Consider the following 17,511-nt stretch of genomic DNA (forward strand, 5'->3'; position numbering starts at 1 on the left):
GACTAAACAGAGAGCTATTTCTTGGATCTTAATTCCATCATCTGGATAAGCTTAATTTATACATTAGAATCTCTTTGTCTTTCATGGACATTTTTAAAAACACAAGAAGCAGAAGAGACAAGCCAAAGCAATGATAAATATGAGAACTGCAGCCACAGAATGAATACAAAGTCAACAAGAAAAGCAACAGATTTTTCTCACAAATGGGAAAAGAGCCTGAGACATGGAAGGAAACATTCTGACTTCACTGGTCAGTCGTAAGGATTTGGGACCAGAGCAAATGTGTACCAGAGACACACAAGGGCTATGGCGGAAAAGCTTGGGGAAGGGGGAGATCAGGAAAAGAGACCATTCATTTCTCTGAAATCCTTGCGTCTGGCTCTAGTTTACTCTAGTTCCAGTTTTTTCCTCATCCTCTGACTTCACCTGTGGATCAAAAGCACACCAATGGTGATAAGCACAAAGACTCAGTGTTTGAACTCGGAGGATTTTTTGAACTAGGATCCACCGCACAGCTCTGCAAGGTCATTTATTGTTATTTCACAGTACTCTACAGTCACAGTATATCGTCTATAAAACCATACCAATAACAACATTCCAACATACGTGAGGATTTGGTTCCATAGTGATTCTTGAATAAGTGTAAGGAAGTTCTCCATACCATGCTGTAAGTCTTGGTTGCTGGTAAGTTACATCTAAGAAAGAAAATACAGGGCCTTTGAAAGGGTTCAATGCTATTTTAGGTGTACCTACCGAGTGCCAACACCCTGCCTAGTAATGGATAAGAAGCTATGAGAAATACAAAGGAAGAGGCAGGATGGGCTCCGACCCAAGGTTCCACCTTCATAAAGGGCATGGGACTTCAGGAGTGGCATGGCGACAGCTAAAAGGATGGCAAGAGAGGGTATATGGCAGAACCAGTACGGGTACAGCTCTGGGGTGAGAATGGGTGTGACCCATTCGTGTCAGTGGTGACACAAACCAGAGTGAAGGAGTCACACCGCAGGACAGAAGGATTCACATTAGGGAGGGTCTAAGATGCAGGCCATGGAGTCTGAACCCTGGTAGGCAGGAGACTGTGGCATGAACGTCCATACAGGAAACAAAACCAACTGTTCACCCACGTGCCACCACTATCTAAGCCCTTTTAATTCCAAATAAAGAACAAGGTGGTCTGACCCACCGCAGCACATAGTTAATTTTAGTCAGAAGTTTTTGATGTCCACTTTATAATTAGAGAAGCAGCTACCCGCAGATTTGCTATTCTTCCCTACAATTGACTTCACACCACAATAACAATAATAATAAACGCAGTTAACATTCACTGAAGGCTTACTATGTGCCAAGCATTCTGTTAAGTACGTTGTTAGGCACTGTCTCATTTAATTATCACCACAACCTTGCAAGATAGGTATTATTATTAGCTCTATTTTCTTGATCAGAAAAATTAAGAATCAGAAAATTATTTAACTATCATTTGTCTAAAATAAACAATCACTTTGAAAGAGCCAGCAGTTGAAGCCAAGTCTGTCACCAAAAGCCCTGCTATAGAAACTGCTGGGAATTAAAAGCCTGCCCTGAAAGAGCCGACTCTCCTTATGATGCCTGTTACAAAAGTGATGCCAGTATACTTTGCCTCTTTCTCCACAGAAAATTTAAAATCACTCAATGTGCCAGGAAAAAAAAAGGAAAGATTCTATGCTAGAGCACCGACGCCCCCCAGTGACCACCTTTGGTATAGCAGGTACTGTTGCTTGTGTGGTACCCACTCCAAGCCAGGTAATCTTGACAAGCTCAGGAGAATACTACAAATGCTGGAGCTAAAGGAGACTTCTAGTGAAACTAGAGTGACAATAAAAAGATGATAAAAAGAATGTATGCCAAACAGAATCAGAAAAAAACAAGTTCTGGAAGCTTCTATGAAGAAAGAGGGAAGCTGGCACTGTCTGAAGTAATGAACAGTGATCAAACACCAAAGGAGATAAGCATGTCAACCACAGCTCAGCCAAACCAAACTTCCTTCCTCTCCTTGAAGGCCCACCTTCCGCTACACACTGAGAACCACGTGCTGTCTCTTCTGTGAGGAACACGCTTCCCTGTCCCCTTGGGCAAGTTCCTGCCCATGCTTAGGGTTCCAGTTAGGCTTTGAAAATCGTGTACGTCTGGCTGCGATGCCAAGAAGCAAGGGGACTGGAAAACAATCTGGAAAGGAGGGCCAAACACCAACAACTGTGATCCCAAGATATCCGCTTACCGTCTCTGATGCCGGTCCTCTGCTTCCAGGGAACATCCCGACAAAGCTGTTCAAACACTGAGTCGGCCTCTTTCAAGTCAACAAAACCAGGACACAAACACACCCTGGATGCAGAAAGAACAGTTACTAACTAAAGAACACAGAAGATGGGGTGGACTCCAACCATCAGCGGAGTAAATGAATCTGGACGAAGCTTCCTTTCATGGGTAGATGAAATCATCTTACCACACCCCCAGAGGGTGGTATCACCCAGATCATGATGCTCCAGATGAAAAACCAATCTCTGCCAAGTTAAGACAGGCAATAAAACAGGCAGTGAAGGATGAGGAGGTACATGACGGCTTTCACAGACATGGTTCAAATACTACCCCAGCACTGCTGGGCTGTGACACCTTGGACAGGTTACTTAAGCTCTCGGAACCTTGGCTTTTCTCATCTGTAACACAAAGAAGATCACCTGACAGCGCCACTGCGAAAAGCAGAATAATACAATGCGCGGCCCTGTGTTGCTCTAGCAATTGAGAGTCTTCCGGGACTATGCCCACCGTAGGGAAAGCGATCATTCATAACTATAACAAACTAAAGATATCCAAGAGAGGATTTTTTATCTCACTGAATATACACTTATTTCAACAATGCCAAGTCAGCTCAGAATTGATTTGGATACCTTTTTTTTCCTCTCCTTTACTAAGGTATAATATAATATACTGTAAAATTCAACGTAGTGTAATGTCTTCAAGATTTACCCATGTGGTAGCACATTATCAAAGCAACATTTCTTTTTATGGTGGAATAAAATATTCCATTATATAGATATAACACCTTTTGTTTGTCCATTCACCAACTGATGGAGATTTGAGTTGTTCCTACTTTTGTCTGTTTTGAATGCTGCTATGAACCTTCACACACTAGTCTTTGTATGGATGTATGTTTTCATTTCTCTTGAATAAGATACCTAAGCCTGAAACTGCTGGGTCATATGATAAAGGTATGCTTAACTTTTTAAGAAACCAACAAACTTTTAAGTGGATTGTACTATTTTACATTCCACCAGGAATACAGGAAGGCTCTAGTTTTTCCACATTCTCTCTTATAATAACACTTATTACTGTCTTTTTGACTGTGGAAATTCTAGTGAATATAAAGTGGTATATCATTGTGGTTTTGATTTCAATGTCCCTAATATACTATTTCATTTTAACAATGCATTTGGATTTCTGGATAACTTTCTTAAGAAATGTTCTGAAAGACAGGAACATGCTCTTCAACAGCCTTGCTGGTAATAAATTTTCACTCTTTGAAGGTATGTTTGATTTTTTTTTTTTAACAGTTTAACAAGGAATTTATTAATTTTAACCAGCTGTACAATTTACAATGTTTGATCTGAATTATTATTTTTTCCAGTTTTACTGAGATATAATGGACATACAGCTCTATATCCGTTTTCAGTGTAAAGCATAATAATTTGGCTTACACATACTGGGAGTTGATATTTTGAAAGAGCCAAAGCTCACCTGAAGCCATACCAGGTTAACAATGACATGTAACAAAAAGAATGCAACTGGTTTTCTTGCGTGACTATTAAACTTGCTCTAAAAGGGAAGTTCTGAAAACGGAAGTTCTGAAAAGGGTTGTAACAATGGCAGTGCCATTGGACTAACTATAGAGACTTGCAAATCCAAAAGCAACTCTTTCTAAGCAATTCACTTACATACACAAATTCTGATTTATTTAAACATCTCATTAATTTACAGTAACGTGGAAAAGGTCAGTTTTCATTCCAATCCCAAAGAAAGGCAATGCCAAAGAATGCTCAAACTACCGCACAATTGCACTCATCTCACACGCTTGTAAAGTAATGCTCAAAATTCTCCAAGCCAGGCTTCAGCAATACGTGAACCGTGAACTTCCTGATGTTCAAGCTGGTTTTAGAAAAGCCAGAGGAACCAGAGATCAAATTGCCAACATCCGCTGGATCATGGAAAAAGCAAGAGAGTTCCAGAAAAACATCTACTTCTGCTTTACTGACTATGCCAAAGCCTTTGACTGTGTGGATCACAATAAACTGTGGAAAATTCTTCAAGAGATGGGAATACCAGACCACCTGACCTGCCTCTTGAGAAATCTGCATGCAGGTCAGGAAGCAACAGTTAGAACTGGACATGGAACAACAGACTGGTTCCAAATCAGAAAAGGAGTACGTCAAGGCTGTATATTGTCACCCTGCTTATTTAACTTATATGCAGAGTACATCATGAGAAACCCTGGGCTGGAAGAAACACAAGCTGGAATCAAGATTGCCGGGAGAAATATCAATAACCTCAGATATGTAGATGACACCACCCTCATGGCAGAAAGGGAAGAGGAACTCAAAAGCCTCTTGATGAAAGTGGAGAGTGAAAAAGTTGGCTTAAAGCTCAACATTCAGAAAATGAAGATCATGGCATCTGGTCCCATCATTTCATGGGAAATAGATGGGGAAACAGTGGAAACAGTGTCAGACTTTATTTTGGGGGACTCCAAAATCACTGCAGATGGTGACTGTGGCCACGAAATTAAAAGACGCTTACTCCTTGGAAGGAAAGTTATGACCAACCTAGATAGCATATTCAAAAGCAGAGACATTACTTTACCAACAAAGGTCCGTCTAGTCAAGGCTATGGTTTTTCCTGTGGTCATGTATGGATGTGAGAGTTGGACTGTGAAGAAGGCTGAGCACTGAAGAATTGATGCTTTTGAACTGTGGTGTTGGAGAAGACTCTTGAGAGTCCCTTGGACTGCAAGGAGATCCAACCAGTCCGTTCTGAAGGAGATCAGCCCTGGGATTTCTTTGGAGGGAATGATGCTAAAGCTGAAACTCCAGTACTTTGGCCACCTCATGCAAAGAGTTGACTCATTGGAAAAGACTCTGATGCTGGGAGGGATTGGGGGCAGGAGGAGAAGGGGATGACAGAGGATGAGATGGCTGGATGGCATCACTGACTTGATGGACGTGAGTCTGAGTGAACTCCGGGAGTTGGTGATGGACAGGGAGGTCTGGCATGCTGTGATTCATGGGGTCGCAAAGAGTCGGACATGACTGAGCGACTGATCTGAACTGAACATGCACTGAGGTGATGCTTTCAAAATGAAATAATGACTACCGCCTAACATACCCTAAATCGCATATGCTTTAATGTTATTGAAATCTACCTTTATATAGCAATACAATATAACTTAACATCAGAGAAGGCAATGGCACCCCACTCCAGTACTCTTGCCTGGAAAATCCCATGGACGGAGGAGCCTGGTAGGCTGCAGTCCTTGGGGTCACTAAGAGTCAGACACGACTGAGCGACTTCACTTTCTCTTTTCACTTTCATGCATTGGAGAAGGAAATGGCAACCCACTCCAGTGTTCTTGCCTGGAGAATCCCAGGGACAGGGAAGCCTGGTGGGCTGCCGTCTATGGGGTCACACAGAGCCGGACACGACTGAAGTGACTTAGCATAGCATAACTTAACATATATTATATATAATAATGCATGATTAACATAATAATGCATGCAATAATAAGCAATCCCCTTCGTGGATCACAGTCTTGTCATGGTGAAGGGGTTTGTGTAACTCAATGAAGCTATAAGCCATGCTGTGCAGGGCCACCCAAGACAGATGGGACATAGTGAAGAGGTGTGACAAAACACGGTGCACTGGAGGAGGGAACGGCAACCCACCCTAGGCTTCCTGCTGCAGGAACCCAGTAGGCAGTATGAAAAGACAAAAAGACAGGACACCAGGAGATGAGCCTCCACCCCCTGCCCAGGTCTGAAGGTATCCAATATGCTACTGGAGAAGAGCAGAGGGCAATTACTAATAGCTCCAGAGAGAATGAAGTGGTTGGGCAAAAGCAGACATGTCACTCAGTTGCAGATGTGTCTGGTGGGGAAAGTAAAGTCCAATGATGTAAAGAATGGTATTTCATAGGAACCTGGAATGTTAGATCCATGAATCAAGGTATACTGGACATGGTCAAGCTGGAGATAGTAAGACTGAACATTGACATCTTACAGATCAGTGAACCAAAATGGATCAGTGAACTAAAATGAATTAAATTCACGAACAGGTGAATTAAGTTCAGATGATCATTATATCTACTACTGTGGACAAGAATCCTTTAGAAGAAGTGAAGTAGCCCTCACAGTCAACAGAAGAGTCCCAAATGCAGTACTTGAGTCCAACCTCAAAAATGACGGAATGATCTTGGTTCATTTCCAAGGCAAACCATTCAACAATACAGTCATCCAAGTCTATGCCCCAACAACTGATGCCGAAGAATCTGAAGTTGACTGGTTCTATGAAGGTCTACACCACCTTCTAGAACTAACACACAAAAAAGATGTTCTTTTCATCATAGGGGATTGAAATGCAAATGTAGGAAGTCAAGAAATATCCAAAAGTGAAAGTCAGTCAGCTGTGTCCGACTTTTTGTGACCCTATGGACTATACAGTCCATGGAATCCTCCAGGCCAGAATACTGAAGTGGGCAGTCTTTCCCTTCTTCAGGAGATCTTCCCAACCCAGGGATCAAACTCAGGTCTTCCGCATTGCAGGCAGATGCTTATCAGCTGAGCCACCAGGGAAGCCCAAGAATACTGGAGTGGGTAGCCTATCCCTTCTCCAGCAGATCTTCCCAACCCAGGAATCAAACTGGGGTCTCCTGCATTGCAGGCAGATTCTTTACCAGCTGAGCTACCAGAGAATTCCACAAAAAATACCCAAAATAACAGGCAAGTTTGGCCTTAGAGTACAAAACGAAGCAGGGCAAAGGCTATTAGTTTTGTCAAGAGAACATGCTGGTCATAGCAAACACCCTTTTCTAACAACCTCAAAGATGACTTTATACATGGACCTCACCAGATGGTCAAAACTGAAATCAGATTGTGTTCTTTACAGCTGAAGATGGAGAAATTCTATACAGTTAGCAAGAACAAGACCTGGAGCTGACTGTGGCTCAGATCATGAGCTCCTTATTGCAAAATTCAGGCTTAAATTGAAGATAGTAGTGAAAACCACTATACCATTCAGGTATGACCTAAGTCAAACCCCTTATGATTGTACAGTGGAGTGATGAATAGATTCAAGGCATTAGATCTGGTAGACACAGTGCCTGCAGAGCTACAGACTCTATATAGTAGGTAGTGACCAAAACCATCCAAAGAAAAAGAAATGCAAGAAGGCAGCGGTTGTCTGAGGAGGCTTTACAAAGAGCTGAGGAAAGAAGAGAAGCAAAAGGCAAGGGAGAAAGGGGAAGACACACCTAACTGAATGCAGAGTTCCAGAGAACAGCAGAGATAAGAAGGCCTTCTTCAATGAACAATGCAAAGAAAGAGAGGAAAACAATAGAAGGGGAAAGACTACAGATCTCTTCAAGAAAATTGAGATACCAAGGGAACATTTCATACAAAGATGGGCACAAGAAAGGACAGAAACAGTAAGGATCTAACGGAAGCAGCAGAGATTAAGAAGAGGTGGCAAGAATACACAGAAGAACTATACAAAAAAAGTCTTAATGACCGGGATAACCATGATGGTGTGGTCATTCACCTAGAGCCAGACATCCTGGAGTGTGAAGTCAAGTGGGCCTTAGGAAGCATTACTGCAAACAAAGCTAGTGCAGGTGATGGAATTTCAGCTGAGCCGTTTAAAATCCTAAAAGATGATGCTGTTAAAGTGCTGCACTCAGTATGTCAGCGAATTTGGAAAACTCAGCAGTGACCACAGGACTGGAAAAGGTCAGTTTTCATTCCAATCCCAAAGAAGGGCAATGTCAAAGAATGTTCAGACTATCATACAATTGCACTCATTTCACATGATAACAACAACATTATACTCAAAATCTTTCAAGTAGGCTTCAGCAGTATATGAAATAAGAACGTCCAGATGTACAAGCTGGGTTTTGAAGAGGCAGAGGAACCAGAGATCAAATTGCCAACATTCACTGGATCATGGAGAAAGCAAGGGAATTTCAGAAAAATATCTACCGCTGATTCATTGATTATGCTTGCTAAAGCCTGTGACTCTGTGGATCACAACAAACTATGGAAAATTCTTCAAGAGATGGGAGTACCAGACCACCTTACCTGTCTCCTGAGAAACCTGTATGGGCATCAAGAAGCAACAGTTAGAACCAGACATGGAACAATGGACTGGTTCGAAATTGGGAAAGGAGTACATCAAGACTGTATATTGTCACCCTGCTTATTAAGAGTACATCAGGTGAAATGTCGGGCTGGATGAAGCTCAAGCTGGAATCAAGATTGCCACAAGAAATATCAACAACTTCGGATATTCAGATGATACCACTCTACTGGAAGAAACTGAAGAGGAACTAAAGGGCCTCTTGGTGAAGGTGAAAGAGGAGAGTGAAAAAGCTGGCTTGAAACTCAACATTCAAAAGACTAAGATCATGGCATCTGGTCTCATCACTTCACGGCAAATAGAAGGGGAAAAAGCGGAAGCAGTAACAGATTTTTTTTCTTGGACTCCAAAAATCACTGCGGATGGTTGACTGTAGCCATGAAATTATAAGACGCCGGCTCCTTGGAAGGAAAGCTATGACAAACCTAAACAGCATATTAGAAAGCAGGACTACGACTTTGCTGATAAAGGCCCATATAGTCAAAGCTATGGTTTTTCCAGTACTCATTACAGATGTGAGAGCTGGACCACAGAGAAAGCTGAGCACCAAAGAACTGATCCTTTCAAATTGTGAGGCTGGAGAAGACTCTTGAAAGTCCCTTGGAATGAAAGGAGATCAAACCAGTCAATTCTAAAGGAAATCATTCCTGAATATTCATTGGGAGGACTGACGCTGAAGTTGAAGCTCCAATACTTTGGCCATGTGATGTGAAGAGCTGACTTGTTGGAAAAGACCCTGATGCTGGGAAAGACTGAAGGCAAAAGGAAAAGCAGGTGACAGAGGATGAGATGGTTAGACAGCATCACCAGCTCAACAGACATGAGTTTGAGCAAACTCCGGGAAACAGTGGAAGACAAAGGAGACCAGTGTGCTACAGTCCATGGGTTCTAAGGAGTCGGACCTGACTTAGTGACTGAACAACCATGACACTCTAACAATAATATAGCACTCACAGCACAGAAGTTGAGACCAGGCTCAACTTTAATATTAAACTGCTATGTAGCACCAGGACAAAGTATTGAATCTCCCTGGACCTCATTTCCTCACGTGAAAAACTGGAGAAGTAATAGTTATACTATACCTGACAGAGAGGTTATGAAAATGTTTTGAAGCTAGTATAAAAGGAGATATTACTACATATTTGCTCTCCAGGAATTTAAGGGGCAGATGTTACCTACTTTAATCAAGGTTAACACTCTACAAGGAAAACATTCTAAATATTTCAAAAGGCTTGAAGTAAGTGATTAATTATAGTCCCTTTCTAGTGAGGATTCACTTACCTAGATATGCCTGTGGGTGACACGCTGATTTCATATACACCCTCTTTTCTAAAGAAACCAAGAAAACAAAGGCTTATTAGTACCAAGTTAAACAACATACTGCACGTAGTGGAAGGAAGAGTTGTCTTCGGAGTGCACAAAGTTCCAGCTCACCAAAACCACTTCCCGATGAGGGTGCATGATGAGGGAAATATAGCCCCACCTTCTTCTACCACTGAGATAAAGGGTAAGATGGTGGTAACCATTACTGGCCTTGGGTATAGAATCCTGACAAAATCAGGCCATGAAGACAAAGGCCACAATAAAGTAAATTCTTATTCTGTACCTTCATATTTCACCCATAATTCAGGTTGATGTGTCATAGGAATCTATCACACAAAGGGGTGCCAAATTGAGCATCCCCTTGGAATCTGGAATAGAGATACATGGAACAAAAGTAGAAGGTCCCCATGATAGAGCTCCACCTCCTAGAAGTTGCCACAGACTCAGCATCCTCCAGGGTAATTACTGCTTGGAATCCCCTGAATACATCACCACATGTCTGATCCTATGCTTTTCTACATGCTGGCATGTGTCCCCACTATCTAGCACCCCCAATCCAAATTGCCCCCGGCTTTGGTCCAGTGGAAAATTCTAATTCATCCTTCAAAATCTCAGCTCAGTATTACTTTGTCTAAGCCTTTCCTAACCTGTTACATATCTCAACCTCTGTGACCACTGCACCTCACCTAGAAGTATACTGTTCCAAGATAGTCAGGATCACAATTTGTCAGACTACATGTCTATTTCATTTACTAGACTATGAGCTGCTGAAGGGCTGGGATGGGCGACTTTTCTGTCTCCTAGTGCCTAGCACACAACAGATGAACAGTAGAAAGTTAATTGAACTTAATCCAATGTATGAAAGTACAAAACTGTCACAGAAGGGCACGTCATGGTAAGAAATGTGATCCAGACTGGATAGGTGTTTCCGTCCAGATAGCTGTGTCAGATGCTTCTCACAGAGATAAGTTATGGAGAATAATATAAAGGGACAGTATTTACGTCATCTTTTTCCAGGTGACTTAGCAGTTCATAATCTCTGACCTGGGCCCTTAGGTGGATGTGTAAGCCACTCTGAGTCAAAATGTAGGCAGTTATTATCATAAACATATAGCATGTTTCACAATATTAGTTGGCTATAAAATTTCCTAGAGTGCTCATATTCTCAGTGCTATATTTTGGGCCATATTTAGAAAATGGTTCATTCTAAATATGAGGGATATTTCTGGCTATTAAAAAAATCTAGCATAGCTAATTTTAGATAAACAGAATTAACAAACCCTATGGTCAAGTAGGAATGCGTACCATCATTTTTTGTCTCTGTCTGGGAAATTCACAATTGTCCCTTTTTTTCAACCTGAATGTCCCATTTGTAGCTTAACAGGTTTCTTGGCTTTGCTTCTTTTCCTTACCATCGATGGAGGCAGTATCACATTTGTATTTGCAAAACAAAGACTGTTAAAGCTACCAGTCTGGGTCTTAAGTGATTATATAGTCCAATCCCTTAATATTACAGGCAAGGAAACACAAGTCCAGAGAGACAGTAATAACTTACCTAAGGACTAGTTACATAGCTGACTAGTGGCCAGGCCACAACTACACACCTCTCTGAAAATATGATGATACTTGTGTTAGTTTCAAACTTTTCTAAAATATACAAGTTGACCTGCAAATAGCCAAACAGCTGAACACTTGCTCATGAGCAACAGTACACATTTAATGTTAATTTGCTAAAATAAAAGCATGCTTTCTACAGATAATTGATCTGCATTAGATGGAAATTGAGAAGCAGGACAAGAGAAATCAAAGCATCTTTCATCATTTTGAAAAAGAATATTTTTAGACACAGATCAGTATAAGAGAAATGTTTATTATCATTTAATTGCTCTGGAACAATTCTGTGGTTTTAATAAATGAACTGTAAAAGCTTCTAGATTTCTAGCAGTTTTCATAGCACTGCTAGTTAATTGATACTAAAAGGTTTTTTGAAGAATCATGTTTCAATGACTCAGGAAAAAAATTCCTCTGTGTCTTTACCTAAGAGATATTTTAGCTGCTATCTGCATATATGTTAGTCAAACAGAGTCAGGAAATCTACACCAGTCAGAGTTTAGGGAACAGATATCTGGTTGCATTTTCCACACCATCAGCAAATTCGGAAAGGCTTCTCAAAAGACCGGGTTTAAAGATATCTGAGACAGGGATATCCCAGCTTAAAATTTAAGACACTAATTGACCATTATCTTTTCCAGATGGAAACACCAGGCCAAGGGAGAGATCTGGGGCTCTCCATTCACCGTGGGCAACAGTCCCAGGAGGGCAGCAGTGTACTTACTCAATCACTCGTGGCTCTGGGGCTCTGCGCGCCACCTGAAGAGAAACAGTCAGGTATTATTTTTGAATGATTCCTGATCCCCAGGGAGGTTTCCTTGCAGAATTGTGGTATCCTGCAGAATTGTGGTATCCTCTCATTCCTAGTTAAAATAAAGCAGGTTTAAAACTACCCCTGTTTTATTCTAAGCTCTTAGTATCCCACCAGAAACTTCTGGTTCTACTCTTCTTAGAACTACTCCAGAGCGACTAGTAGGCAGTAAAGGATGACAAAACTAGAATTAATATGTTTCCTAGCAGTAAGCATTCTGAAAAAAAAAACATTCTTTTCAAGGGATTTTTAAAAACAGAAGACATACTAGGAAATAGGAGGTTTTAATCATTATTTATGCAATCATTACTACAGGAGGATACCTGATTTTTAGCGCCTTTTCCCCATGTTATTAAAAACAGCAACTCTTCCCCGTTTCTTACATTTTTCCCAGCGGGATTAAGCAATGCAATAGCTAAAATTTCAATCCAATTCCACAGATATTTGACACACTAGCATTTTTAGGACTGTTAGAACTTAGATAACTAATGCAAACTCTAGTCATGGTATAACCTCTAGTCACAGTACATCTCTTTGGCAAAAAAAAAGGGAATTATATATGCCTATAAATTGGGCGAAGACTACTAAGAATTCTCAGACATACTAAGAAACTAATATTCCACATTTCATTATTATTACAGGCCTTTCAGTTCTCTATTAGTGAGCTTATTCAATCACCATTTATTTGCGTGTCTGCTATGTGACTGTTGCTTTTATAAATAAATCTTTGTGACTGTTGAAGAAGAAACAAGAATTTACCTCCTGGGGTTCTTTGAACACAAACTGTCTGTCAGACAGATGCTGCTCCTTGTTCATCCAGGTTTTACCAGGTCTCTGTTGGAAATTGTTCTCAGCAGTGGGAGCTGAAAAGAGAGAAGATTCAAACCTTAACATCAATTAAAAGAGAAGGATACTGGTCCACACACATATACACACAAAAACAGGAGATCCCCCCAGGTCCTTGCCTGGCTGAACAGTGGCCTGGTTCTTAGCAGGACCAGCCCAGGCTCCCTGCACTCGGGCTCGCCGTCTTTTGTCCTCCATGCTGACCAAGACTTTTACGCTTAGCTTTCAGAAAATTTCATTCCTGATTCAAACTACACAATGGTATCTGTTTAAAGAGGAAAAAAAAAAAAAGATGCTTTAAGTTGGGGTTGTGAAAGCTTTGACTACCAAGCTTTGACTATAATCCTGTTTCAAGTAGATGAGATGACTCAATAGCAATCAGTGCGTCTACATAAAATCAACTCTGAGATCACAACATCTCAATCAGGAGCCTACTAAGTTACTCGGGGATGCTGCTTTTAATGCTTATCTTTTAATGATTTAGCTTATCGCATTACTTTCACTTTATTCACAAGAAAGTAGATACTAAGAAATTCTATAACCAGGATCTACCATAAACCCCATTACTCTTATTAGTCCCCCAAGACGACAACACAACGGAACTGTGATATGCCACCTCCATGAAGATTCAGAAATAGGCTAAAACTCAGTTTCCCCGGGGCATTTCCGTACTCCATCATCACAGGCTGCATCAAACTTCCCTTGAAGCTTGATAAAAACATCTATGGCCCGTCTCAGAAGATTTAATGTTGGATGGATACACGTGTCTGTCATTGAAACAAGCATTGTAGGAGGTGATGATAAACAGGTATGTAAGGGCCACGAGGTTAAGTGGTTCACCCACTGTCACTCAGGAAATCAACAGGTAATTAACGTTCAGATTTTACCACATTCCGGTCTTAAGTAAAAAATCCACACCATAATGACCAGGAATATTAATTTGACATTTTTGCCAATAAAAGTCTAGCCCACATCAAATACAGAGCATACACACCCGCAAAACAAAACCAAACAAAACGAAACGGGAACGTTGGGGGCACGTACGGACTTATAGTCCATTTTCTCATAGGTCCAAGACTACTTCACTCCAAAGTTCTCAAAGGTTAACAGGCTCTTTTTAACAGCTTGTTTAGCCTACAAATTCCCAGCCCCACCCCCGGACTTTCTGATTCAGTAGAACTAAGCTGGTCCTGGGAATCTGTATGTTTAACAAATTCTCCCAAGTGATAAGCACGTAAGTTTTCCTATTTAATAAGTGGGCAGAGGACAGAGGCTGCCATCTGCCCACAGAGTTAACGGCAGAACCAAATATCTACTCTCCAGTTCCACATGATTTGTAGAGGAAGCTCTCGTATGATATTTTCTCTCCGTTGAGGCCTTAAAACCGTAACGCGACAACCAGCTCTCATTCTTGCTGTGTTCACAGGGGAGCGATGTGTTACGTGCACCGCACGGCTGCTGAAAAGACAGATTCCAGAAATCTGCGGAGTCTCGGAAACTATTAACTAACTCCTACCTTCCACGCCGAGATTCTTTACCCGAATTAAGCACGAGAACCCCGCTTCCAGGGCCAGGAGCGAGCGCTCCTGCGGCAGCCCAAGGACTCGCTTTGAATCCGAATCTGACCCTTCCCAGCGGCGTGGCCTGAGGCAAATGCCTTCCCCTTTCCAAGTCTGTTTCCTCCTCTGTCAACAGAGGAGCCAGTACCTCTCTCATGGTCCGAGCGAGAATTAAGCGATGCTCGAAGGTGAAAGAGCCTGGTCCTCTCAATAAGGCTTAAGCAACTTTACTTTAGACCCGTTCCGCCCCACCCCCGGGAGGCCCTGAATGAAGTCCCCTGAGGAAGGGACCTCAGGAAGGTCCCCACAAGTCGCAGCGACAGGCCGGGAGGCCGCACCTGCCAGCGGAGCCGGGCGCGCAGGTTTTAAAGCCGCTCTTCCGAAAGCAAACCCCGCGCTGCCTCGGGCCTGCTCTGCCGCAGGCGGTCTGCGGGGAGTCTCTGAACCCCGGCCTGACACCAGCACTTCCCACCCGCAGGCCCACGGCGGCAGGCACGTCCCCTGACGTCACGCGCCGCCGCCGCCTCCGCCTCTTCCGGCGCCACAGCCCGGATCTCCGGGCGGCTCGGTGTCCCTCGAGCCAAAAGGGCCGTGTCTCTGACGGTGAAGACGGCAGCGCCGGGGTTCTAGGGTAGCACAGAGATTAAGGGTGCGGTGGAGCCCCGTTAAGGGTCGGCTGTGGCGATGGTGGGGATGAAGACGTTTCCTCGGCCGAAGTCCCACACCCCTAAGCAAAGACGAGAGACATCCAAGGGCCGCTTCTTTGGTCCGTGCCGGAAGAGCGACCGAGCCCCAGCGGAAGGGCGAAGGCGTTGGGGAACCTGGTATTGATGCGCTGAGCAACAGGGTTTGACTCTTATCCTGAACTCCACTGAGAGTCTGAGATGCACCTCGTTTGTTTTCCCTGCAGCCGGTGCAGACTTCTGTCATAGCACTGAGAATAGGACCGCGCCCTATTTGCAAACAAAGTTTGCTTGAGAGAAGAGATCTGAGTTTCACGCTATACACCTTTTTACTTGGTGTATAATCTCGGTCGGGTATCCTCCTTTTTTTATGAAATGGGCATAGCTTTTCTGTCGGGAGGATTACATGAGATAATGTATTTACAGAATTTAGCACGAGGCCTGGAACACAGTAGAAAATAAATGTTAAGTGTCTTCAATCTGTCTGAGTTCTTGAGACACATCTTTAAGTGGCCGTGTTAAATCATGTACCTTACAGTGTGAAAATAGCAGAAGTAGTGCTAAATTAACTACACCCGGTGCAATTTATACTGTGGAAGTATTTAAAATAAACTTTGTGTTATATAGTGCTTAACCTGCTGGAAGCTCAGTATACCCCATCAACAACCCTACGTTGTTGCTACTATCAAATCTAATTTCACAGCATTCGTTACAGTTTATTATACTTTGTGACATTGAAGGAGAAAGGATTTATCCTTGAACTGAGAGGAGAGAAAGGTGGTAAGGGCAGACTATAATTTTTATCTTTCCCCCCATCCCATAAACTAAGGCTTCAGATCAGATCAGTCGCTCAGTCGTGTCCAACTCTTTGCGACCCCATGAATTGCAGCACGCCAGGCCTCCCTGTCCATCACCAACTCCCAGAGTTCACCCAGGGAGTTCACCCAGGGAGTTCACCCAGACTCACGTCCATCGAGTCAGTGATGCCATCCAGCCATCTCATCCTCTGTCATCCCCTTCTCCTCTTGCCCCCAATCCCTCCCAGCATCAGAGTCTTTTCCAATGAGTCACGAGGTAGCCAAAGTACTGGAGTTTCAGCTTTAGCATCATTCCTTCCAAAGAAATCCCAGGGCTGATCTCCTTCAGAATGCACTGGTTGGATCTCTTTGCAGTCCAAGGGACTCTCAAGAGTCTTCTCCAACACCACAGTTTAAAAGCATCAATTCTTTGGCACTCAGCCTTCTTCACAGTCCAACTCTCACATCCATACATGACCACAGGAAAAACCATAGCCTTGACTAGACGGACCTTTGTTGGCAAAGTAATGTCTCTGCTTTTGAATATGCTATCTAGGTTGGTGATAACTTTCCTTCCAAGGAGTAAGCGTCTTTTAATTTCATGGCTGCAGTCACCATCTGCGGTGATGTTGAAGCCCAGAAAAATAAAGTCTGACACTGTTTCCAGTGTTTCCCCATCTATTTCCCATGAAGTGATGGGACCAGATGCCATTAGTTTACCCATAAACTAAGGTTCTTAGTGGTAAAGAACCCGCTTGCCAATGCAGGAGACATGAGACATGTGGGTCTGATCCCTGGGTCAGGAAGATCCCCTGGAGAAGGAAATGGCAAACCGCTCCAGTATTCTTGCCTGGAGAATTGCATGGACAGAGGCGCCTGGCGGTCTGTAGTCCATAGGGTCACAAAGAATCAGATGCAATTGTAGCGACAGTCCTGTCAACAAACAACTTGTCAGTGTCTTCTTCTGGCTCAGGAACCTTGCCTCTAATCCCAAAGGACGTCATTTCTTTCTTTTCAATGATCGTGGTTTTAGAATGGAAAGAAGTCCTGGACTGTCCTCCAAGTAAAAGTTCTTAAAAATCACTCCATGGTCCGCTTGCACCCAAAATAACCTTTAACAGATTTAATAGAATCACCTGTATTTTTACCAAGTGCCCAAGGCAATTCTGATGCACAGAATGTTTGAAAACCTTTGGGATGCATGTAGGGTGACAAATATGTTCCAGGTTTTCTGGGACTGAGGGGTGCCCCTAGGATGCAGGACTTTAAGTGCTAAGGTTGGGCAAAGAGCCCTGGGCAAACAAATGGTAGGTCACCCTAGATACATGTGAGTATATAGCTTTCAAAAGATGTTCTTGATGGCTGTTGGCATCCTGGGTTTCCTCATTTCTATTTGTAGTATTTGTGTTTTTGTTTTCGTGGGTGGTAGTGGAGACTGTGGGAGAGACAAT

General features: G+C 42.8%; 1 protein-coding gene across 4 annotated transcripts in view; it reads right to left on the reverse strand.

The window, feature by feature from the left end:
* Positions 1-15,673, reverse strand: part of ALKBH3 (alkB homolog 3, alpha-ketoglutarate dependent dioxygenase) — a 42,406-nt gene extending 26,733 nt beyond the window's left edge. The window contains exons 1-7 of one of the 4 annotated variants that reach the window (XM_006047220.4): positions 14,919-15,673; positions 13,141-13,286; positions 12,935-13,038; positions 12,089-12,123; positions 9,712-9,759; positions 2,255-2,358; positions 607-695 (exon numbers count right to left, since the gene is read on the reverse strand). In XM_006047220.4, the coding sequence (XP_006047282.2) occupies positions 607-695; positions 2,255-2,358; positions 9,712-9,759; positions 12,089-12,123; positions 12,935-13,038; positions 13,141-13,219 (459 nt within the window). In that variant the 5' untranslated portion in view covers positions 13,220-13,286; positions 14,919-15,673. Of the gene's footprint in view, positions 1-606; positions 696-2,254; positions 2,359-9,711; positions 9,760-12,088; positions 12,124-12,934; positions 13,039-13,140; positions 13,287-14,537; positions 14,685-14,728; positions 14,883-14,918 lie in introns of those variants that run through there. The other 3 variants (XM_006047222.3, XM_006047221.3, XM_025266198.3) reach the window with 3 other exon arrangements.
* Positions 15,674-17,511: the final 1,838 nt, after the last annotated feature.

The sequence above is a fragment of the Bubalus bubalis genome, chromosome 16 (assembly GCF_019923935.1).
Source record: "Bubalus bubalis isolate 160015118507 breed Murrah chromosome 16, NDDB_SH_1, whole genome shotgun sequence".
NCBI classification, from domain to species: domain Eukaryota; kingdom Metazoa; phylum Chordata; class Mammalia; order Artiodactyla; family Bovidae; genus Bubalus; species Bubalus bubalis.